The sequence below is a fragment of the Serinus canaria genome, chromosome 7, assembly GCF_022539315.1.
Source record: "Serinus canaria isolate serCan28SL12 chromosome 7, serCan2020, whole genome shotgun sequence".
NCBI lineage: Eukaryota > Metazoa > Chordata > Aves > Passeriformes > Fringillidae > Serinus > Serinus canaria.
In genome coordinates this window covers 29,682,975-29,707,607 of record NC_066321.1, presented here as the reverse complement: position 1 = coordinate 29,707,607, position 24,633 = coordinate 29,682,975, and the positions used below count along the sequence as shown (strand labels likewise).

General features: G+C 44.5%; 1 protein-coding gene across 7 annotated transcripts; it reads right to left on the bottom strand.

Annotated features, from left to right (window-relative positions):
• Positions 1-82: 82 nt before the first annotated feature.
• Positions 83-24,366, bottom strand: STAT1 (signal transducer and activator of transcription 1). 7 transcript variants are annotated; one of them, XM_050976987.1, is made up of 25 exons: positions 24,021-24,363; positions 23,633-23,914; positions 21,379-21,507; positions 19,991-20,135; positions 19,201-19,299; positions 17,803-17,898; positions 17,072-17,150; positions 16,385-16,476; positions 16,009-16,160; positions 15,592-15,750; positions 14,526-14,618; positions 14,031-14,090; positions 12,828-12,857; positions 12,650-12,743; positions 11,711-11,752; positions 11,131-11,214; positions 10,478-10,576; positions 9,866-10,001; positions 8,035-8,090; positions 6,996-7,090; positions 4,824-4,963; positions 3,472-3,657; positions 2,912-2,987; positions 2,378-2,480; positions 83-1,800 (listed from the first exon to the last, which is right to left on the bottom strand). In XM_050976987.1, the coding sequence occupies exons 3-25, from the start codon at positions 21,504-21,506 to the stop codon at positions 1,777-1,779; spliced, it is 2,268 nt and encodes a 755-aa protein (XP_050832944.1). In that variant the 5' UTR covers position 21,507; positions 23,633-23,914; positions 24,021-24,363; the 3' UTR covers positions 83-1,776. The 7 variants fall into 7 exon arrangements, 6 of the variants coding, with proteins under 6 accessions (XP_050832944.1, XP_050832945.1, XP_050832946.1 ...); XM_050976988.1 differs by having other exon boundaries at positions 23,633-23,755; XR_007778010.1 differs by lacking the exon at positions 4,824-4,963 and having other exon boundaries at positions 24,021-24,366.
• Between the last annotated feature and the right edge of the window lie 267 nt (positions 24,367-24,633).

The window sequence follows — 24,633 nt, the reverse complement described above, 5'->3', positions numbered from 1 at the left end:
TTAAAATGAGATACAAAGTTGTAAAATAGTGACTGGCACACCCACTTTATAATAGAAGTAGCCAAAACATGAGAGACAAAAGTGGCAACTGACAGTTCCTTTTATTTAAAATATATAAAAGAATATTCTATTGAGGAAAAGTCACTGCTTCTAGAACTATTGGCTATGGAAAGACCAAGCTGTGAATAAGGCCACTGCTCTAAGTCCCACAAAACTGAAGAATAAAATGACTTGTAGAACGTGAATACAAAGCATAGCTCAACAACCAACTTGATTTTTGTATGAGCAACAGATACACATCCAGCTAGCTACAATGAGATAAAAGCAGTAAGTCATTTCCTGTAGCACTGTTAATCTCAGTAACTCAGGGCACCAAAAAGAAGTCAGTTTGCAATGCTTTCTTTTAAATGCATGTGTTACATGCTCTGGGTCCTTTTTCTAGGAAGCTTTTTGAGGGGCACATCAGATGTCTTGGCACAACACACCAAACTGAAGCAGTCCTTTTGTTCCCCAACAGCAGCTGATGGTCTGGAGGGGCCTCTGGAAGTCACCTTGTCCAGCCCCTGCCCAGGCAGGCCCCTCAGAGACAGAGAGCTGCCTGAACAGCCTTGCCTCTTAACTGAGAGCTGTTAATTGCCTCCAAACGTGCTGAGAAACCAACCTGCTCCTCCTGGTGGAAGCACAGCTTCATCCTTTAGGTACTGCAGACTGTATCCTGCAGCCATTGCTCTGGATGAACTTTAACTTCTTCACTTTCCTGTGCCTTACCCCTAATTACAAAACCACTTCATTATCAAAGCCTGTAAAGTATTTTAGCTATTCAAAATAACAGTTAAATAAATGCCCTGGTTCATGATGCATGAGAAAACTGAGTTCCATTCCACCTGTTACAACCTACATGGGGTCTGTATTATTGCAGAAGATAGGGATGACCAGAACCTTACCTTGGCGCATTAGGCACAGTAAATAAAAACATAATTCAATCCCTTTTGCAGTCTTCTAAAAGGAAGTTCTGATTTTGTCTGATGACTGCAGTCTGCAGAAGCTTTAGTCTTGATTATGCACCTTGGCTTCTAAGCTCAGCATGTGCCAAGGTGGTGTCCTAAGAAATGCTTTTTTTGAGAAAGACTGTGCTAAACATCCTACACAAGATTATGCCTTGTGAAAATGAAATGCAGGTAACATTCTGGGCTTCTGCTCTCTCCATGGGCCATGCCCAGAAGAGCTTAAAAGCACAACAAACTTCAGCAGTACATGGATTTGGTGTGGCATGGTATGTGTAGAGTGCTTCCCTTTTGTGACAAAAATTCAAGGTGTAAGCTTTCTGAACAGAACCTCTGCAAAAAAACCAGCTTTTCTTTGAAGCCTTCTATATACAGTGAACTGTTTTAAACGTTTAACTAATTCCTTCAAACAATGAATGCATGTTTCTGCCATCACTGTTATGGAGGAGCTCACATTCTCACCTTCCTCTTCCTCCACTTTGGCACAGTATCTTGCTAATTAACCAAAGATGTGCATGGTATTTTGCTAATTAACCAAAGATGTGCATGGTATCTTGCTAATTAACCAAAGATGTGCATGGCATCTTGCTAATTAAACAAAGGAGGCTGCTCAGGCTGCTGCTGTTGATATTCCCATCAGCTGAAACTGCAGCTGGACCTTGAGGCTGAGGAACTAAGGCAGTGGAGCGTTGTCACCAAGGCACTGAGTGCAGCACAGGATGCAGGAAGCGGATGGGCCGTGCTAATGACGCTGGGAAAGCTCAGCCAGAGCTCAGAGCTGGATATGGGTACACATCTGCAAGGAGAAAAGGAAACCTCCATTACACAGGCCCAGCCCTGCTTCTCAAGTCCCTGCTGACCACAGAGCATGACCACCTTCTGCCCCAGTCACACTGAGTCACATCAGGATTCAGCTGCTCAGGGCGGGGAGGTGGGATCACTGGAATTTGTTTCTTTTTCTGAAGCACACCCTGCAAGGGCAGCACTGCTCTGTTAACAGGCAGTACCTCACCAGCCCTGGCAGGGCAGCACTTCCAAACTGCACTCCTGCTCGGGGAACTCCCGCACAGACCCCAGCAGAGGCACTACAGGGATACCCCTTCCTCCCCTGCCATCTCTCCTCCACCTGCAAGGCACACAGAGGAAGCTTTGCTCACCTGTTCTTCACCCCTCTCCCAGCAGACACGTTTGAAAAACAACTGCTGGCAATCCCAGTCTACCTCTAGATCACCAGTTACTCCTATGCTTGTGAAGAGACATGTTGTCAAGGGTTTGCTTAAATATCTGAGGTATGTCTCAGATAGGGGGGCAAGAAAAGGCAAAAGCAAGTCGTGGCTGACCCCTGGGGCTCCAGGCTGGCTCCTGGCACGTACCACAGTATCGATCTCGGCGGGGCCCACCATCCGAGACACCTCATCAAACTCCTCGGGAGACATGGGCAGCAGGTTTTCTGGAGACTGCAGCCTGGAAGGGTGCCTGGTGGACAAGAGCAGGGATTAACTGTCACCAAAGCAATGAGGCACAGCTGGGCTACCCGGCCTGCCTCCCAAGCCTGAAGGGCCACTAACCAGGCCTCTTGAGAGGAAGACCAGGCTTTGTAAAGCCAGCCTGGCTTTAAATGAAAACTCAGACCACTCAGAGGTGCACATCCTAACCAAAGAAGTCCAACAAGTCTTTGAGAACATGCTTTTCAAGAAATTATTTGCCTGTACAACCACAAGGTTCTAGCATTTTTACCTAAAAATGGTGTTTTGAACACAGCAGCACATCAATGTGTTGTGATCAGATTCTCAAAGAGGAAACACTTGACTGGGGCACCTACAGCTTAAACAGTATGAAGAGGTATGAACTACAGCTAAAATCTTATAATCAGTTCTCAAAAATCCAGCATTTTTGTGAGAACTTACACTTCAGATACAGAGATTAACTCGGTCTTGATGTAGCCAGTTCCCTTGGGACCATCCAAATCCATTGGCTCTGGTGCTTCAAGGAGAGAAAAAAAGCTTGTGGGTTTTTTTTCCTTCAGCAAGTTTACGTCACATTTTCACCTTTATTGTACCAAAAATACAGCCTATGACCCAGATAATGTGCAAGTCTCTCTGTCATGCATTTTACAGCACTCTGGTTAATTTATTCCATTTTTAGTCAGTTTTTCCTGTTCTCCTATAGAAAATGGCAAAGAACCCCCTCCCATAACCAGTCAGGTTGGGGCCGTTAGTGGGAACCTACATTTCTGGAACAGTTCACAGGCTCACCTGACAGCCAGTGACAATTAGGGCCTTCAGTTTTTGGTCTGATAGGTCTCATGTTGTGCCTGTTTAAAACGAGACCTTTTCTTAACCTATAAACATGGGACGGGCTGCCAAGGCATTCAGGCCAACTGCTCCCTTTCTTTCCTGTGCAGTGCCCAGCAGCTGAGGAACAAGCAGACAAGCTAAAAGGCACGAGCCCCACATGGCACACTCACCCTCCTTGGGCCTGGAGTAGTACTTGCCAAAGGCATTGTCCTTGGGGATGTTGGGGTACAGGAACCGCAGCGGGTTCTCGGGGATGTTTTCGGCTGCCATCACTTTGTAATTGCGGATGATGTCGGGGAAGGTGACGGCAGAGAGCTCCTTCTTGGTGTAGGGCTCTACTGAGTGGAACTGTGGCTCTGCAGAGGAGAGAAGCAGCAGTTCTTAAAGCTGCCTTCCAAGGGTTTTTCTGAAAGTGTCCAGAAAAGCTGCAGCCACTTCCAACAAATTCAGAGTTCACATGAGCAAAAGCCTTGCCTGGATGACACCTATGGTGCTGCAGGAAGTATTTAATGCCTGCAAAGGGAGCAGAATTGTCCTGTGGGGCAGGGAGGCTGGGGGGATAGAACTGAGGGCTCCTGGTGTGTTTTGTACTCAGAATTTCTGGTGGGACTTGTCCATGGAAATTAACTGCAATATTTCATTAAGCAATTTAGGTTGTGCTGCCTTTTTAACATTCTTCCAAATTATGTAATTAAAACTCTGCTGCCTATTAGGGAGTTTGATCCAAATACACCATTTGAGGCTTTTATGAATCATCAGGAGAGACATATAAGCCTTCCTGAATGCTCCAAATACTATCAACCTTCTTTAAGCTTTTGGATGCCTCAGGAATGAAGGCAGCCAAGGGAAAGAAGCACCTTTCAGTACCTCAGTAGCTTCTCTTCCACCTGCTGCTGGTTTTGGGCTCATCAAAGTGAAGTGTCAACAGCAGCCCCACGCTGACAGGTGGGGCTGTGTAGTGAGTGTGATAACAGCAGAGCCCTGACTGGGTACAAGGGAGGTTTTTAACTTTCTGCAGCCTTGATGCCTCCAGGCTTCCTTAGGAGAGGATGAGAAACTAGTCCAGCTCACTGCAGAAGCAAGCTCTTTGTTGACCCACTTGGACAAGGGGAGGAAGGAGAACTACTTGGAAAACGAAGTGAGTACATAATTTATCTAGGGGAAGTGTGAGAAGGAAGGAAGGAAGGAACAAAAGCTGCATTTGGGCTTGGAAGGAGATGCCATTGTCTTGTACTAAAGGCTGGGAGAGAGCCTAAGGAGGCAGGGAAGACAATCTGGGCAGTTTTTCCTTTCCAGCTTCCAAGCCAGAACCAGAACCTGGGAAGTGCTACTTGTCCTAGCTGAAGCCCTGATCAATTGATTGTGTGGTTTGAGTTACCCCAAGTATGGTGTGTCCCTGCTATTGCTTGTGCCCTGCTGCTGCCAGGGGTGTTGTGCTGGTCCTCAGGGTGGAGGAGAAGGGCATAGAGGCTTCTTGTTCTGATGCAAACAGGTCAGCAAAGGTTCTCTGTTGCTGACTTACCATTCTGAGATTCCTCTACCCAGGTAAAGGTGATTGCTCCCTCCCTGCTGCTTTCACTGAATCTCAATAAAAATGTTCCTGGGCTCTGGTCCTTCAGCAGAGCACGTTCTCTCTCTTTGCTGATGAAGCCCATAATGCAGCTGTAATGTTGAAAAAGAAGAGCTGAGTTACTGCCCAACATAAAAACCAATCTGTGCTGTGCTAGCTAGGAAAACTAAAAAGCTTTCCTTCACTTAAAAGAGCTGAAGTACTGGTGAAAGCCTCACAGAAGGCTTTGTCCTGTGAACAGCTGGCAGCAGGACTGACTGGCTGCAGTCAGGTGGTGATTCCTGCCTCCTGGTAGCTGTGAATCACCTCAGCTTCCCTCAGCACTCTCACTTCAGCCTGGGGGCTGATACAAATATTTTTCTGCACTTGGAACAAAAATGATGGTCCATTTTGCTGTCAAAGCTGGGCTGTGGGAGCAGAAGTGAAGTTACATGTGTGTAACAGGGTCAGATCCCAGCCAGCAGTCAGTCTTGGGTTCAAAAGAATGCTAAGGAACAGTTGTTTCTCCTTTTTGGCTAATGAAACAAACTTTGCTGGCTGCCAGATTACCCTCTTACAGGTGTAGGGTTTGCTTTGGGCCTTGAGCTTGTTTTCTACAGGAACTGTTAAATTTTTGTGACTTATTCACTGTGCTCAGCAAATGTTATTGCATAGACAAGGAGGCTAGTGTGGTAATTTTAAGAGATTGATGGATCTGGACAGGTACTGGGGAGGGAATTTTCAAGTCAGTACCAGGGTATGACCCTGGCCAAGTCCCAGCTATTTGGTTTTGTTTGGTTTGTTGCTTGGTATTTTGCTTTTGTTGGCTATTTTTTTTTCCCCAAAGGTTTTCTCTGTTTCTTATTCCTTAAAATACTCCATCAATAATGATCTTTTGGAGTACTATGACTGTCCTTGAGTGCATTAAGTCAGGGAAAGTGGGCTTTGCACATAAAACCCCCAAACAATCATAATTTTGCTTAGAGTTTCAGATGCAGTAAGCTGCCCTGTTTTATGGGGTTTGGGGGTTTGATTGGTGACTTTTGTGTTTGGTTTGGTTTAAATGCCATACTTTAGGTAACAAATGTGTTCAGTAGTCAGTGTCCTCTGTGTAAGGGAAGTCTTCTGCCTTCCTATCTCTCAAGTATGAAGAAAGGCAAGTGTTCCTGAGGTTGTATTATTTACTCTTGTATATCAGGGGAGTCTCTGCTATTTAAGTCTGAACCAAATCCACATGTAATCCCAACCCCAGAACTGCCACTCTGCTTCAGTAATGGTGACAAATATTCCCATTGCACTGCAGCAAAGAAAGGGGGAGGTTTGGGGCAGGGAAACAAGGCTTGTAGTGCACAGGGCTTTGACAGAACTCTTCTGGAGCTGGGGGGTAAAAATGGGAAGCTGAATGTAGCAAGGCAAAGCAATCCTGCTGCTGTAGATCCTGCAGAAGTGTGAGATGCTAGGATGCTCCACAGTGAGGGTGCTGTTTGATGAGGTTTCATAATGTGCCTAAAGCTAAAACAGGATTGTGACTTTGAATAAGCCTAGTTTGGGCAGAATTACATCCGAAATCGGAAATCCCAGAATGAAAAGTTTACTAAAGCAGTATTAAAGGGCAAATGGAACTGTGTTCCCATCTGGCAGAGTCCTTCCTTGGTAATACTCTTAAAAATAAATCAGTAAACTGCCAGGTTCTGGGCACACGGTTCTGGGCCCACAGGCATTCTGAGTCTGGCTGCTGCCACCTCCAGGCAGCTCACAGGAACTCTCTTCGGGCAGGGAGTCTGGGTTTTGGGTTTTCAAAATGGATCTCACTAGGACTTGTACTTTTTTGTGCTTCAGTTTTTCTTGGCTGTGTTCTAGGATGTAGGAAGAACTGACTTAGAGTGGGAGCAGAGGCAAAACAGAATCTAATCTAACATTCAAAGCCCTGCTCTGTGACTTAAATGGGACAACTTGGTGATCTGATATTCTTGCTTTTAGCAGTTGCCTCATCAGAGGATTCCTCACTACTAGAATTCATTTGCTGCAGATTTTTCCAGTTTAAAGATCCACACTCTGCACAAACAACTTCCCAATTTGAGGGTGCAATTGGTAGCCTAAAAGTCTGAGGCAATGACCACATCTTTAAATTCACTAAGGTCTTACCCATCATTCCAGAGACACAGGAGATGTTTCTTAATAAGCTCCAGGATTCCCTCAATCCACAGCCAAAAGGGGAAATTTTTATCATTTATATTTTCCTGAAATTCAGAATATGAAAAGGCAGGGATGGGAGTGGGGAGAATAGGGAAATAAAACATGAGTTAAAATAAAATGCCTGTCTGAGCCTCCAGTACCCACAAATGTGTGATCCATCGCCTCTCACCTCTCTGATCTAAGAGCAGATAAAAGGCTCTTGTTCCTCCCTGGGTGCTATCCCTATTGGAGTTGTAGGACATGCAAACCCATGCCTCTGGGGTTTTTGACTGAGCTGGCTAGCAGAAAACCTTAGAGACACTTTCTGTTGAGACCTGGATCTCAATGTCTTATGAGGCATATGTATCAATGACTTTGCTTGTACATCACCAGAGCCTTGCTCTTCCCCTTGGGTCTGCTCCTGGTTGCTGTGATCTCCCACTTATCTATACCAGCTTAGGATCTAACGCTGGAAAAAATGTGAAGAGTCCTCCTGTCTTGCTTCAGGGCTGTGAAATTCCATGTTCTGTCATCATACTGACCCTCTTGGCCACCCTGTGTTAATCCTCACCCTGACCGAGTTTCCCCCGGTCTGGGGAATGTTCTTCACTAAGATACAGAAGAATTGTTCATCTTGGTTTTTTTGTTTACATTTTCTGTAATAGTCAAAATGGAGAGCTATTCTATTAATAGCAGCTGCATTAATAATAATGGAGATGCTGTTTTGAAAGACTTTGTTTTTGATCCATGTAGACTCCATAGGAAAAAAAAAAGTCTCAAAATCATCTACTCCTTGCCATTGCAAGCTCTTTTTCCTCCTGCTGCTACTTTAACATCACCACCAAAGCCTCCTATGACCATGTAAGGTCTAGAATAATAAGGGGATGCTACTAGAAAAGTAGGCACCTTGGGGGGGGGGGGGGAACAACCAAAAAAAGCCCAAACAAAATCCATGATAAAGCAAGATGAGATCCCTCTTCCATCTCAGTTTTTAAAACTGTGTGCATACCTTGCAGAATCTTGTCCAAGGAATAAGGCCATCCTGAGATCCTCCATTTGTTGGCCCTGAACACAATAAATTTGACTTCAGTTATGTTCCATAAGTTCCCTAGTAGGGCTAAACGTACTTAGCAAACCAAGTTCTGAGTGTTAATTTGGAAGGCAGCTGTTGGACTAAGAAAGAAAAGGAAGGGCAGGCTGCTGTGCTTTCACAGCTACTGCAGGGGAGGTTGCCAAGTTCCCCTCTGGGAGGTTTTAGGATAGCCCAGCCTGTGTGAGCAGCCCTTGTGTAATGGGTACCAATCCATCCTGACACTTTCTGTGCTGTGCTGCACCAAACACTTGCCAGCTTCAGAATGCTTCCAGGAAGGAAACTGAATCCTTACACAGTTCTTGCCAGCACAGCAAGAAGACTGCAGCCCACAAGCTCCTCTGCAGGCTCAGCAGACCCTGCAGCATCTCTCTAAGATTAAGCACTTTCCTACCTTAATTCTGGTGATTTGCGGGATTTTGCCCCAGAAACTCTTGACTCCTAAGTCTACCCCAACCTGAGACTGATCTTATTCCTGTTGCAATTGTTTCCCTCAGCCTTGTTTGTATGTCCACAGTGTTCCATAACCATATCCAAAGCACAAAGAAAAGTCCTGTGCTGGGCCAACAGTAGCTGGGAGCTTTGCAGACCCTGACTAGAGTCAGAGCCAGATGCTTCCCATAAATATGCTTTTCTTTGTCATTTTTCTAAAAATAAACTGGGTTAGGGAGCTTGTTACTGATACTGCTGGTGTTAAGAGATCAAGATTCTGTCAACTTTCACACTGCAAAAACAGCAGCCAGGTTGTGCCCTGGCAGCCTGCTGGTTCTGTCTCTTTGCACTGAGGAATCCTGCAGATAGTGTTCAGCAACCAGGATTTTTTTCAGCTCTGTAATATTTTTATCTATAGAGATAAGATTTAAGTAGCAACCCTACCAGAGCTCAACAAAATCCCTGTAGTTCTGAAATGAAAATTTGCCACAGAAATATATCACTGGTCTCTTTATGTTGGTTAATTAGAAAAATATAATTATTTTCCTTGTAGAAATTTGAAAAGGAATTGAATAAATTAACAGCTTTTTGTCAGATCTTATGTCTTGAGGTTATTAGAGAGCAGAATGCTGTACTTGCCACCTAGACACACTAATCTCCAATGCCTTTAAATATAATTTTTTCCCTGAAACTTAAGGCTGATGAACTACACTGAATCAATAGTATTTTTCATCTAGAGTCTACTGTGCAAGAATCAGTAGCAGTGTAAAGCGCTCTGCCTCTTCAGGCAAACTGCAAGGAGTTTGGAAACAAAACCCATGGCTGATGAGGCTTTTATTAAGGACACTCATGTGGGAGATAATTCATTTTGATATTCTTTAGCAGTTTCATAGTGTTTGCATGCTGATACTGCAACTGTGTTTATGCAGAGTGAATGCCCACCGTAGCTGGGGGCATGCAAGCATGAAGTTAAAATGAATGGAGGGGGATCAAAAAAAAAAACCCCAAGAGATGCCAAGAAACATCCACTTCACAGACTGACTAAATGTGAATAATACTTCAAAAGGCAGAATTAGGCCCAATCTGTGCTGCTCCAATGCATAAAACTCCCAAGTTAGAACAGCAGATTTTTTTCATGACGTGATCTCATTTTCAAACTCTGCCATACTGAAAAGTAGAAAATGCTTCATTGCTACAAAGTTATATTCTAGGAGGGGGAAAGCTGTGAGAGGAAAGGGAAACTTAAAATGGGCTGCAGGAAAAGATGCAGATCTAGCTTTAATTCAGATAGGCCATCTGTGATGAAAGCAGATCTTACCAAGAAGCTTCTCCCCCAGCATGCTCAGCTGATCTGCATTAAGTCCTCTCTTTGTTACAGAAGAAAACTGCCAACTCAGAACATCAGAAAGCTTAGACCACTTTGCACAAGGTGGATTCAGAAAAAAGGACAGGTTCTAGAATGGAAGAGAAAAATACAAGCTATAGTTAACAAACATTAATTTTGGAATGCCACTTGAATTTTTGTATTGCCCAAACAAGCTCCAGGTTTAAGAATGGATGTCAGCTTGCAACAGCTCTGCAGAAGCAGGCAGCTGTACTTCCAGGCACTCTTTACCAGGAAAAGCAATCTCTGGGGCTCTGGATAGGTCTTCTCCCAGCAGGCAGAATTGCTGGATTACTCAAGTGCACCACAATTGAGTTCTTGAATGTTTATTTGGCTTCTCACTATGTGCTGTGTATCCTGAATACATGTACACTACCCTTATGGTTTCAAAGCTTGCTCTGTTTAGGTCAGGGAAGTCCCTGCTCCTCTCTACACCTGAAACTCATTATGAGTCATGTGCAGAGCTAAAATGCAGCAGCCACTTGCAAACAATGCTTGAAAATTAGACATAGTACCTGATAAAACATCTTTTTTTCTTGCAAATACCTTGGGATCAGTAGACAGCATGTTGAACCACAAGATAGAAGCCCATCCACTGGGAAGCTGGCTCACATTTGAGATCACAACAATGGGAAGGGATGTGGTCTGAAAGGCCCACAAAAGGAAACATGTCAGGTTACCCTGCACTGTTGCCACAATCGTCCTTGAGATTATCCACACACCCATTTCTGTTTTAATTCCCTGCTTGATTAATCTTGACTTTTTCTATAAAAGTTTGTATGTAGGGGAGAAAGTATGATGAAATACTGGAAAGACTTGGGTGATTTTTATCTGATAAAGACTTTCATTTAGTTTCAGTTATCCCAGCACTGATAGTGACAGTAGAGTTCACAGCAGACTGCTTCTGAAATAAATGTAAACTGATAACCAGCCCTGTGGTTTAAGCCCTCTAGGTATCAGACATTTTGCAAAGCACATCTATTCTTATTTACCCAGAGATCTGACAGAATTCTCTCTCTGTGTCTGTACAGAGTTGCTGTGAAGTGTCATTCCCATAATTTGAAATAACTGAAAGTATGTGATATCCCAGTACTTAAAAAAACAAAAAAAAGAAAACAAAAAAAGAGAGAAAAAAGTTAAGATTGTCAGCACAAGTGACACACAGGAACTCAAGTGCATCTGTTTGATTTAAGACTTACCTCTAGGTCTATTACCAAACCAGGCTGGCACAGCTGTGTCTCAAAACTCAGAGAGTGAAGCTCTTCTGTTACAATCAGAGGACCCTTCAAAAAAAAAAAAGTAAGAAAACTTTTCAGGGACTGAAAGTTCCTAGGGTGAAGTAATGGGGCTTTATCATGAGGAAAACCTTTTTCTGCCCATGGTCACATGCTCTAGATCTCAGCAAGAGCCTACAGGTAGGTCAAAGTCACGTGACAGTGCTGACATCCTAAAACTGCCTCTCCAGGCATGTTTTTTGGGTTTTTTTGGGACTACTACCTGTAAGTCACAGAAAAATCTGTGCTTGCCAGGAAGCCCTGTTAAAGGCAGATGCCAGTGTGGGAGAGTCCCTCACTGCCATTCTGGCAGCAGCTCTCCTTGCAGGCTCTTCCTACATGGATCACTCTGTAGAAACATTGAACTCCTCTCCCATCATCTCTCATCCCACGTGTGTCTTCATGGGTCTGAGCAGAGAGCATTGTATTAAATGAATGCCTTGTTAGTATTCTGCAGAGGAAAGTATTAGTATTCCTTTACAAAGGAAAGGTTAGTGCTGCTTACCTCATTTGTTCTGCTCCCTGCGTTCTTCTGTTCTTTCAGTTGCTGCAAACGAACAAAAAACCTGTCACTTGTTTATGGCAGCCACAAATGGAAGTGGTAGAGTTCCACCTGTTCAACTGTAGGCAAACTTGCTGCACTAGTGTCTGATTTTATTTGGTTCTAAACTGTGGGAGCCAAAGAATTAAACTGTAGGGAAGTACTACCCTTTTTTAAACTGTTCATGTGTGAAAAAAGATATTGCACAGTTATTTTGCAATGTTTTTATGCAAGAAGCCTTTTAGGAAGAGAAACAGTATGAAATCAGGATCAGATGGAATATTGGTTTATCAAAGTATCCCTCTGAATCAGATGATAAACTCTAGACAGCCTCAGTCCTAAACAATGAAGGTAGAGTTCCATGTTCGCTGGTTCTGGACTTGCATTTTTCCTCTCCTCCTGCAGTGATGGAACCAGAGTGTTCCCTCACAATCTGCAGATCAGAAGTGCCCCATAGCCTGCCAAAGGCACTGACTCTCTTGCATCTGCACACTCTTTGACAATTTTCGTCTTCCAGACTCAAGGCTCTTTAAACTATTCCAGATTTCCCTACCTATGGACCTTCCTCTGAAAGGCCCAGCCTTTCTAGGCTTTTTTAACTTCCTTCTCCCAAGAGCCCATTGCAGCATAAGCTGTATGGCAGCAAATAATCTTGTTTGCATTTCTGTCCCTTTTTCAGTAACAAGCAATCACAATTTGATTGGTTCTGATTTTGAAACAGGTAAAAAATGTTTTAAAAAGGACAGAACAAAGAAAAAGGAGAGATAATCACAGTTCCCCTTTACACAAAAAATGAATAAGGACTTCAATAACAAAAGCAATTTGTTTCCTTCCTACCATGCCCTACTACAAAATTAAGTGGTTGTATCAGTAATAGAAAGAAAGAAAAAACCAACCCCCTACCAAGTGCCTGAATTCTGCTGCAAGACTTCCATTAGTAGATTCTTCCATGTTCATTACTTTTGTGTTTGTTCCCAAAATATTAAATTTCCTGAACCTACACAAAGAGAGAGAAAATGTAATTAAATCTCATTCATTGAAAGAGCCTAATGTCAATATATCAAACTCTGATGCCACGTACCCTTTGACCGAGTTCTTCTCAGTTACATCTCTGTCAAGAAAAAAAAAAGACAAAATAATCTTTTAAAGATTCTGCCAAAGACACAGAAAATGTGCATGTTTTAGCAGCTGACAGTGCTGGCTGAGAACTGGTAAAATGCTTTTGTGAAATTCTTGTGCAAAAGATGAGGCAATTGGTCAAAGCAGTCAAAATAAATATTGTGCTAAACAGCCTGTGTTTTACTGAGGCTTGATATTGCTATGGGGGCTTTATAATCAGAAGTACTTTCTTTTATTATAAAGATTTTAACTTTCGTTCTGAGGAAAAAAGAACATAGTTCTGCTACTCTAAATCTGCTTTTAAACTTGTTGGATAAATTGCTGCATCACTTGAATTGGTTTCCCCAGCACTTGGGAGTTTACTGAGTTGCATTCTATCTAGTGCATTTCTCAAAGACTTGCCTCCCACAGCCACATAAGAATTCTTTTTTACTTTTTTACTATCCTATGCAAGTTTCTGGACCCTAGAGTCATTTCAAGTGAACAAAATTACTTGGATGGGAAGACAAAAACCCACTTGCTTTCTTGATAGAACAGTCCCTGTCATTATTTTGGACAGCCTGTCACAATTCTTTCCCTGCCCTTGAAGTAAGTGCAAAACTCACCTGAACGCCTTGCAAAATACAAAAGATTGGTATTAATCTGTTTCAACTGCTGTAATTTTTTTCTCTGATTGAGAACATGTCATGTGTTACAGGTAGGTAGATTATACTATACCCCTTATTCAAAGGCAGCTTGAGGATAACTATGATCCTTGCTAGACTCTACCCAAAAAGTAAAGGATTCTAGAGATGACTAAATGATGTGACTAGGAGTGGTGGAGTCCAATTCCACACTGTCACCTCATGCTAATCCAGGTGAAAACACCCCAGCAGAGTGGCTGTTGCCCAGGTGCTGCCCCATGTCTGATTTAGCAGTAGTGAGCTCTTCTCTGTGGAGCTGATGGTGAGAAGCTGAGGCCATCTGCACTTTGTGACGTGTCTCTGGTGGCAGAGAGAGATTTAGAGCAAGGGAATGGGTAAGGAAAGGGGAAGGATGTACCTGCTGCCATGGAGAACCAGCTTGCTGCTGGCCTGCTTAACATTTCTAATGTGACTGCTCTTGGGTTTCTGAGTGGGGGAACTGTTTACCATTACATAAGAGGGATGAAATAAATGCAACATACTTGTCAAATAAAACTTTCACTTTCAAGTTGTAGTTCAGTTCCTGCAGTTTCACCAGTAATCTGGAAAGAGAATTATTTATTTTAGCATCAGCAATAGAAAAATATGGGTTTTCTCCTATTGTGTTGCTTACCACAGATATTTCAGCACACTTGGGGGCCACATGGAGGCCCCAAACTTGCTCCATACCAGACAGCATTTAGAGATAAAACTAAATGGGCAAACGAGTTACTCTTTGGCATGACAAAGTGCTCTGCATGTGTCTTCTTGCTGTTTGGTTGAGTTTGTCACACACTTGGTACACCCCACTTCTGGGAAAGGGTAAAAGCTGAATGTGAGTAAAGCTCTGCCAGAAGAAAAACCCTGCCCCTGGCACTTCCATCCTCCTGCCTCAGCCCTTGGGCTGCAGGGCAGGCTGTGCAGTCCTCTGGACTGCAGGAAGCCACTGACAGGAAAGCCTTACCACAAAAAAGGAACAGGGAAAGGGGAAAACATACCTCAGCTTCACAGTGAACTGCACTCCTGTCTTCAGGACCAGTGGCCTCTGAGGATGTGTTGGCATGCAAGGCTGCCTCTCTACCACAAAGGAGCTATGGGAAGAAGAGGTTAAAGGCACTATGGTTTATCTGTACTGCTCTTAAATAAGAAACCATATAAAAGTGAACTTTAAAAGAATGCTGATTTACCAGTAATACTATAGACTTGAGTCACTCAGCTTCAATCTACACAATGGGGCTAGAAATAGTGATTTTTAAAGTGTTGGCTTTTCTGCAATACATTGATGGCTTGAGGAGGGAGATTGCTACATCACACTTGCCCGAAATCAAACAGCAAGGAAACACTGTGCTGCAATTAGCATGGTGCAAGTGAGGAGTGTTGTTTAGTTTGCCATTCCCAGGGCTTCCTGAATACTTACAGTAACAGTGCTGTGTAACAACACATGCCCAAGGCATGGATACACTAGCAGGGGATTTGATGAGGGACAGCTCAATGAAACAAACTTCTGGGGCTAGCCTGTTTTGATACACCCTAAATTTTTATCTACTGTGTGTTTACAGAATAGGTTTCTGATCTTATGTGAGGCAACTACCAGCTACAGTAACTTGCATCAAAAAGGTGGTACAGAGGCAAGGCTGGCCTCCATGTGCTGGAGGCAAAGATGATGTGTCCGGTGACAAAGGCTTGGAGAATCTTGTGTGTATCTTTCTTGGGCACAGCTTGATGCAGATTGTTTCTTGCCTCTTTTCACTTGAACTTTGAAGCTTGAAGTGAAAAGTGAATGAACAAACTGAGAATTTGACTCTGTAATCAATGTGTACTGCAGCAAAGCTCCTGATAACTTAAAAAACGACTGAGCATAAACCCTTTCCATAGGCCTGAACCTGTGGAAATCCTATATGGGGTAAATCTCAAAACCAGTAATTCAGTTTAAAGTTTGACAAACTTAGGAAAACCTTGGAAAATGAAAAGATACTATGTAGGTAATACTGAGGGAATGGTATGGAAGGTGCTCTTCATCTATTTATTCATGGTAATACCCAAAAGATCCTTATGGTCTATTACCTTTGGATGAGCTGCTGGAAAAGCTTGTGTGTTAGGTCCTGCAGAAATTGTTTGTTTTTTGTGATGGGATCAGGGTCATAGGTAAATTTCTGTTCCAGTTCCTCAAGCTTCTTGAGCTGCTGACGAACTTGCTGTAGACTTTCAGCCACAATGGTGAACCTACAATTGACACAATCTTATTACTTTCAGCACTTTTTTACATTGTACTAGTGCAGAGGCACCAGCCAGGTGACTGTCCCTGAGGACATGGCAGTGCCTGGAATACACTTGGTGCTCAATGGAAATGTGGTGAGGTAATAAAATGGATGCAGTTATGCTAAGACAGAATGAAAAGGGATCATATAAATAATCCGTATATTTCCTAGATGTGGTGCTCCTTCATAACATGGTTTAAATGTGGTCTTACAAAAGACTTACCAGGTCTGCAGCTGGTCGAGGCAGGCGTTGGGGGGCCCACCAATGCAAGCTGTCTGCTGCCTGTGCTTCCACTCCACCAGCTCATTGTTAATAAGGGCAGCCTGTATGCGCTCTGTGTTCTGCAGCAGCTGCACTATCTCCTTCACCACATCCTACACAGAATATGAGATTACCCTGTTTATTAGAAATACTTCACACAGGAGAAATAAGTACTGTTTTAGCTAGTGCTCTTCTGTTTTGCAAAACTCTGCAAATATCTCAGTTAAACTGATAAATTAAAGAAACTTTCCTACTGCTAATTTATGTCAATTCAATGAAAATGAACGTGTGCTTAAGATAAGAGTTGCTGACTTCTGAAAGAAAACTTGAATGCTACCTTTCTCTTGCGGTCCAGTGATAAGAACATGTGCTGGAGATTCAGCTGCTCTTTCTTGTATTCCTCCTGAGACATACTATTGGAGTCATGTTCTGTAAAATAAGTCCAAATTGTGAATATGAGGCTGAAGGAGTGCTGAAGGATGGGTGGGGGAAATGCTGAGGTGAGAAGGGGATAAATACAAAAAGCAAGATGCTGGCTTAGTGCTTCCCTTAGTACCTTCTGAAAATGTCCCTGTTCTAAGGGATAGTCAGCTCTGCCAAGCTGTGTTAGAAACTAAAGCCTTTTCTGCAACAAAGCCTTCAACAACAGAGACAGAACTGTACAATGGAACCAGCATGGACTCTGTGTGTTTCCCTTGATACACAAGAGCTACAAAACCTAAAGCAGGTTTGGCATTTGTGAAACATCACTAATTAAGTGTATGGTTGAATGGTCACAGAGCCTACAGGGTTTGCTACTTCTAGTGGCAAAGGGATGAAAAGGGCAAAGGAATGCTATGTTAACAAGGAGACTCTGTTACTTGGAACAAAAGAAATTTAGGTATCAGTGTGAAGCAGAGTTAATCAACAAGGGACATTACCACAAGTTTGGCTGTGTTATCATTAGGCTCAGTGCCCTGACATAAAGAGCAGTTTACTCTGACAAACTATATACAATAGGGGATGTCTTTGAAAAATGACTCACCTCTGTTCTGCAGGGTTTTACATTTGAAATCATATTCATCTTGCAAATCCTCTAATGTCTTGATGTCCTGCTCCACGTCCTGTAATGCAAGTGAGGGTGGCCACAATTATTTAATATTTTCAAGTAATGCAAGACTTGATCTGATTAGGAACTGCCAGGTACCAGGCTTGACAGACATGAAGTCCAGTTTTATAGCAATGTCTGTTCCTAGACTAACAAGAAATATTTCTACATTTTATCACCTTTTATACATCCTTCCTCCTTCCCAACTAACTGAAATCTGTTTATTATAAAGTATGGAAATGCCCTTGTGGTCAAGCCATGTAAGTTCACAGAGAAGAGAACCTAGGCTAGAGTGGTAGAACTTGGAACAGCACATAGCATTTTAAACTTTCAAATTCTTATGTACTATTTGGAGAAAAGCTTTCTGTTGTGACTGTATTTATTAAGACAAACATATATGTGCTAAAAAAAAGTACATCTTCCAGTCAGCAAGAAACTGGTCAGCTGTGACTTAAGAGGGTTTTTTTTCCCGTCAGTTGCTAGTATTTCAGGTGGGTAAAATGCTTTTGTTGCTAAATTCAGACACAAGGTACTTCCTGTGCCCAGGAAATCCCTGGTTTATAGATGTGGGAAAACCCCACCTTACTTTTATTTGTCATTTTATCAAGTCTAATTTTCAGCATCTGCAAATCAACAAACCCTACTGAGAAAAGTTACATTATACTTACTGAAACACTGCTTTTTACAGCCCTTACTTCGGCATCAAGCTCCTTCTGTTTGTCTGGCATCCCAGTCGCAGTGTTCTGTACATTCCCTACTTCCATCTGAAGAAAGAAGCAGAACAAGTCAAAACAGAGGGACCCATAACTTTTTTCATTACTGTAAATGAGTGGCATTTGTTGACAAACAACCTGAGGAAGTATGGCTTGTTCTGATGAATCATACTAAAATTTTGTAGTATAAAAAAAAAAAAATCAAATTCAGGTGAATTTGAAAGAAACAAAGTATTTATTTTAGTAAAGTGCCAAAGGTCCCCCATCATGGATTTAAGTCAAACTGTACTGGGCTTTGAGCAATCCAGTCTAGAAGAAGGTAGATGATCTCTAAAGTCCCTCCCAATCCAAACCATTCTGTAATTCCCTTTCCCTTTTTGATGACCCACATTTTTTGTGTACTGGAAAGGCAGCAGCAAGTGCTTTATGCCATGTGCCAGGACCAAACAGCTGTGCTGCAGCTACAGGGGCTCTGTCAGAGTCACACTCTTAGAGCAGCTGCTTTGGACACTGCTGCAAAGGGCCCCCTGTTGAAAGCCTTAGCCTAAGTGCTCTTCCCACACTGCACATTCAAAGCCTTGCTATAAACAGAGGTATTTCCTTATTGGGAATTAACATGCCTGGTCAGTCATCACTTTATTTCTACATAAATGGATTACAGCTATCTATATATTTTGCGTGCCTTTCCCAGCTGCAGAATTTTTATTGCAAAACAATTCATGTAAAGGAAAAAAAAAAAGGTGAGAAGCTGGAGAACAGATGATGAAGGAGAAGATATGGCTTTACCTATAATTGAGAAGAAAGAAAAGGGCTTCACTAAAAAAACACCCCAAAGCACCACCAAAATTAGAAAGAAATACTTGGAGACAACAGGGAAGGAGAATGATGCATCATTTTTCCAGAGACAGTCCAAAGAAGCATGCTCAGCTGCTTAATAGAGAGTAAACTGGGGAGTAAAATGTGGAGGAACAAACCTAAAATCTTACTGGATATATGAGTTAAGCACTAATTATTAAAATAAAATCCAACTGGCATATCAGGCTACATCATACTACAGAGGCATTAAAAGAACCAGCATAGCTTTCATGTCACTCGAGGAAAAAAAATTATTTCCTGGCCATTTATCCTCCAAATGCTTCATTCAGCAGAAAAAAGCCAGGCTGTCCAGCCATGCTGATACAAATTAGTGTTCTCCAGCTGGCACATATCAGTGCTCTCTCTTCTCTTTTTAAGGAACCTCTTACTGGGCAGAGAAGGACAGCCTCTTTCCCCTGCCAGTCTTCATCCACTTCCCTTGCCCCAAACAACAGGCAAGGGAAGATACAACTGCAGCAGCCATTTCAAGACTGTTACCTCATTGCATGCCTGGGCACAGTTCAGTATTTTCCTCTCTTCTTTCAGACAGTTGTGGATGATCATTGCCATGTGTATTGGATCTTCTTGGAAGTTATCCTAGCATTAGAGACACAGTCTGTTGTTCAAGTCCATACACATAATTTCTTGCCTTTCAGTAACTTTCAGATTGGCAAAAAGCATTAGGGTATGACCCAAGTGTGAGTCTCAGGGAACACACTGGTCATAGCCTGCTCCAGGAGCACAGGGTGTGATGGCCACAACCAGCTCCAAGAGCGAGTTTCCTCACTGGCATACAAAGAGGCAGGAAAGGCTCAGAGACATTCCTGGGAGTTGTGGGATACTACCCTACAGTCCTAGAGAGAGCTCATCCCTCAAGAGCCACCCTCCCACCCCTTGGTATGGCTGCTGGTTTAACACACAGTCCAGGCTGGATGCAAATTCCACCTTACTGTTTTACCTGCACACAAAGCTGAAATGTGCTGTGGATTGGGCACTGCCCTGCTCAGGGTGGTGCTACCCTGAGGGGTTTTCTTTTTCCCAGAGTTCTCAAACTGTAACTGAGCTGATAATTAAACTGTAACTTTCTAACTGTAGCAAATCAAAACAAAAATGGAGCAACATTTGAATCCTGGCTTTTAAATCAGGATTCTCACATATCCTCTGTAAAAACCCCTCACAGCAGGGTAGTTGCTTAGAGGCATCCAACTGCACTGAAGCAAACCAAGCACATGTATAGATATATAGATAACATATAGATGTGTAGATTGTATAGATAACCCAGGCGTACCTGAAGATTACGTTTGCTTTTCCTTATGTTGTGCTGCAGTAAAAAGTTGTTTTCTATCAAGAATCTACTGAATTGATCATCAAGCTGTGACAGCAGCTCATGGAATAAGAGTGTAGCAAATGAAACATTGTTGGCCGCATGTTCCCTGGAATAATTTAAAGCATGTTTGGGTTAGATACACTTCCAATGCAAGAACCAAGAAATATATACAGGTATACTTGGTTTTTAATCCCCAACTCCAGTTGTAGAAGATGCAAGCACTGAAATTGCCTTCAAATGTAAGCCAGTTTCATTCTTTTAACTGGTTTTACTTTCCTTGATACAGAAATGTTGCTTCTCTGTTATTTTTGCCACATTCTGTTCAGATTCATTTACTCCTTCCATGCAGATCAGGAACCTCAAAGTGGCCCTGATGCATGTGCATGTTGTACCGCCCCTCAAAGAGAAGACACTCCACAGAAAGCATGGCAGAAGCTCAGAGTCTTTGAAGAGTGAGACTGATGCTATGGAGGAGTCATAACTCAGGACATCCCTCTGGGTGTCCAGAGTTGCTGGGACCCCTGCCAGGGGGCTCAGAGACCCTGGCACACAGCCCAGAGCACCTGTGGGTTCCATTATGACCCGTGGAGCAAACTGCCAGCTCTGGATGAAGATCTGCAAGCCACAGCAGTTTAAGGAGTGTCATAGTAAAATTATCACTGGGTGCAAAAGTAGATTTTTGGGATTTTTAGAATAGGGGTTTTGGGGGCAAGATGGAGGGATTTGGGCGTGTCCAGCCTTTCTTCTTCTCTACCTCCATCTTCTGCTGTGATGCTGGCACTTTTAGACTGGTTTAGAGTAGAGGCTCACTGTCTAACATAGGTGATAGGTATTGGAAAGTAATTGTAACCATGTTATATGTAGTTTTTAGTATAAAGAGATAACACTGCCCTGGGGGCAGGCAGAGTGCCTGGAACTGTCCTGCTGGACAGACCTCGGCAGGGCAGGAGAAAAATTTGTATATTTAAGATACAATAAACAATTCTGAGACTGAAAACTGAAGAACTTGACTCATCTCTTGAACGTGCAGGCTGAAACAGAGACCTTGCATCATCTCGGGGTCACAGTGCTCTGCACCTTTTGAGACAAGGTAGTACCTAACTGGTCTTAAAACTTGGCCCAGCCACTTTTGCTCTGGGCCACTGAGAACATCATGAGCAAGGACATTTACTCCAGGTATCAGGCCCCTCCAGAAAGCTCTGAAGAGGGGCTGGAGCATGCACAAAGCTACTGAAGCATCCTACCAGCAAAAGATCACCCAGCAGCTTGCTTCCCCAGCAGTCTGTAACTGCCCTTCTGAGGGTACTGCTTATCACACCACCCAAAGCCTAATTAATTTCTGGGCTTACCAATCCTGGTTTTCCAACCACTGTGCCAGGTACTGCCTGATCTCCATAGGAAAGCTGTCATCATATAGCTGGTGAACTTGCTCCAAAAACTTGGAATCAAGTTGCTGGAGTTGATACCACTGAGACATTCTGAGGAAGGGGTAAAAAAAAAAAAAGCCAGTGTAAATGTTTAAGTAGTATTTGGACTGAAGTGGTGAAAAATAACAAATGTGAAGTTTTCTTGAACATTGACAAAATTGGAGGATGTGCTGATTTTGGCTGGGATAAAGTTTATCTTGTTCACAGCAGCTAGTATGGGCTGTTTTGGATTTGTGCAGGAAACAGTGCTGGTAACACAGGGATGTTTTTGTCACAGCTGAGCAGGGCTTACACAGCACCTGTGTAAGGCCCTTTGCTCCTCACCCCACCCCACCAGTGAGGAGGCTGGGGGTGCACAAGGAGCTGGGAGGAGACACAGCTGGGGCAGCTGACCCCAGCTGACCAAAGGGACATTCCAGACCATGTGGCACCAAGCTCGGGGAAGGAGAAGGAGGAAAGGAGACATTCTGCATGATGGTCTGTCTCCCCAAGCCACTGTTAGGTGTGATGGAGCCTGGCTTTCCTAGGATGGCTGAACTCCTGCCTTTTCCTTTCTTGTGTACATGGCCTTTGTTTTACCTGTTAAACTGTCTTTATCTCAGCCCATAATGCCTCACTTTTACCTTGCTGATTCTCTCCCCAACCCACCTTGTAGGGAGGAGAGGCAGTGAGTGAGTGGCTGTGTGGTGCTTTCTTTTTTTCCTTTTCCTCTGAACCCATTTTCATGGCACTTAGGGTACTGCTAGTGTTACTGCTCTCTTGCTTAGCAGATATGGAATGAGGACCTGTGTGTTTGATACCTGTACTCTGCATAACTGAGATCCTGAATCTGGAGTATCACCTTTTGCTTGTGCAGATGTATTCCCCAGCACCAAGAGTATGAGTGAAAAATTTAGAGACCCCTCTAAGTGCCCATTTTCAGTTGCTGTTTGTGTCCACACTTGCCTGCTCTGAAAATGGACTACATCTCAAGTCACTTTAAATGGAGAAGTACTGGAAAGATGTTTTTTCCTAGGTGTTTTAGTTCTCATGATCATAGTTTAAGGCTAAATTCAAGTAACCTGTGAAGCAGATACAGGGTACTTAAATGAACTAAGACTGTGCAGAACAGCTCCTCTCAGTCCTAACACTTTTGTGAGAGTGGCTTTAGCTCTGATGTAGGGTCTCTAGAAGCAGATCACTTAGCCTTCTATGCTGCAGGTTATCAGCCTGTAGTGGAAATGGCATGTAAAAATGCATCCAAGGAACAGCTCAGGCTGAGAAAATGAGTGGTGAGATGCAAATCCACTCACATCATTGCTTTTTAATTGCTTTTTAATTGACCCATCCAAATGAACAGGGCAGCATCAGGGTGAAAGTCTATCTTCTATGCCCCTTTCTACCAAATCCTTTCATTTTTCTATGTCAGTGCCCTCAGCTGCTGAATGGTGTGTGCTAGGTACAAGAAACAAAGGAGTTAAAACTGTTATGTTTAAAGTGAGGGCTTGGAGGCTTTTAATGAGTGCTTTTCAGATTACAGCTAACACAGCATTTGAGTGTGCTTGTAGCAGTCCCAAAGAGAGAGACTCCACGACCTCCCTGGGCAACCTGTTTCAGTGTTCTCTCACCCTCAGCGCAAAGAAATTCTTCCTCACATTGAGGCGTAACTTGTTGTGTTTTAGTTTGCAGCCACTGCTTCTCATCCTGTAGATGGGCACCGCTGAAAAGAGTCTGGCACCATCCTCTCGGCACCTGCCTTTGAGATATTTATATGTAATGATGAGATCCCCTCTCAGTCTTCTCTACTCCAGACTAAACTGGTCCAGCTCCCGCAGTGTCTGCTTGTAAGAGAGTGCTCCACATCCCTCATCGTCTTTGTGAACTCTACTGGAGCCTCTCCAGTAGCTCCTGGTGTTTTTTGTACCTGGACACAGCACTCCAGATGTGCCTCCCTAGGGCTGAACAGAGACGGCTGATCACCCCTCTCGACGTGCTGGCCACCCGATGCACCCCAGGGCTCCTTCCTGGCCCTCCTCTACCTCCTTTCCTGCCATTCCCGGGGATCGCGGCCGATCGGGAGCGAAGGGCGCGGGCTGCCGCTCCAGCGCCCGGCGGCTCCGTGCCCGCGTTCCCCGCGCTCCGGCCGGCCCAGCCGCGGCTGGGAGGGAGGGAGGGAGGGACGGAGGGAGCAGCGCACCTGTCCAGCAGAGGCTGCCCAGCGATGCTGGAGGCACGGGATCAGCGGGAGCAGCGTCAGCCGTGCTGGGGACAGGGGTCCGCTTCGAGCGCTCCCGGGCAGGGCAGGTCTGCAGAGGGTGAGCTGTGGAGAGCGAGGAGTTGAGAGCGGATGCGACAGGCGACGGAGGAGCAGGGGTGTCCCTGTCGGGAATGAAGACCGCTGGGAGCCACCTCCCGTTTCCCCAGGTGCAAGGACACCGAAGCACAAAGCTCGGTGGGCGTGCCGCGGGCAGAGAGCAGCCTGAGGAAGCGACAGCTTTAGTTACACCGGACACTAACCCCGCCAGCCCCCGAGGCGCAGGCAGCGCCAGCGCCGTCCCCCATCCCCTCACGCCCGCTCCCCTCACCTCGGCTCCGGCTCGGCGCTGTCACGGTGCCGGCTGCGCTCGGGGAGCCGCGCGCCCGCCCGAGTGCGCGTGCGCGGGGGCGGGCCGGGGGCGTTCCCGGGCGGAGGGCGCGTCACGTGACTTCTGGGAAAGGCGGCGAAGGCGAAAGCGAAACCAGAGCGGGGCCCTGAGGGCAGCGGGGCCGGGCCTGTCTGTGGGCGATGCGCGGCTGCCTCCGCTCATGGCTCCGCTGCTCCAGCTCGCTTGAGCAGCCCCCGCGCTGATAAACTGCAGGCCGCTGAGCGTCCCTTCCCTTCCCTTCCCTTCCCTTCCCTTCCCTTCCCTTCCCTTCCCTTCCCTTCCCTTCCCTTCCCTTCCCTTCCCTTCCCTTCCCTTCCCTTCCCTTCCCTTCCCTTCCCTTCCCTTCCCGTCCCTTCCCTTCCCTTCCCTTCCCTTCCCTTCCCTTCCCTTCCCTTCCCTTCCCTTCCCTTCCCTTCCCTTCCCTTCCCTTCCCTTCCCTTCCCTTCCCTTCCCTTCCCTTCCCTTCCTTCCCTTCCCTTCCCTTCCCTTCCCTTCCCTTCCCTTCCCTTCCCTTCCCTTCCCTTCCCTTCCCTTCCCTTCCCTTCCCTTCCCT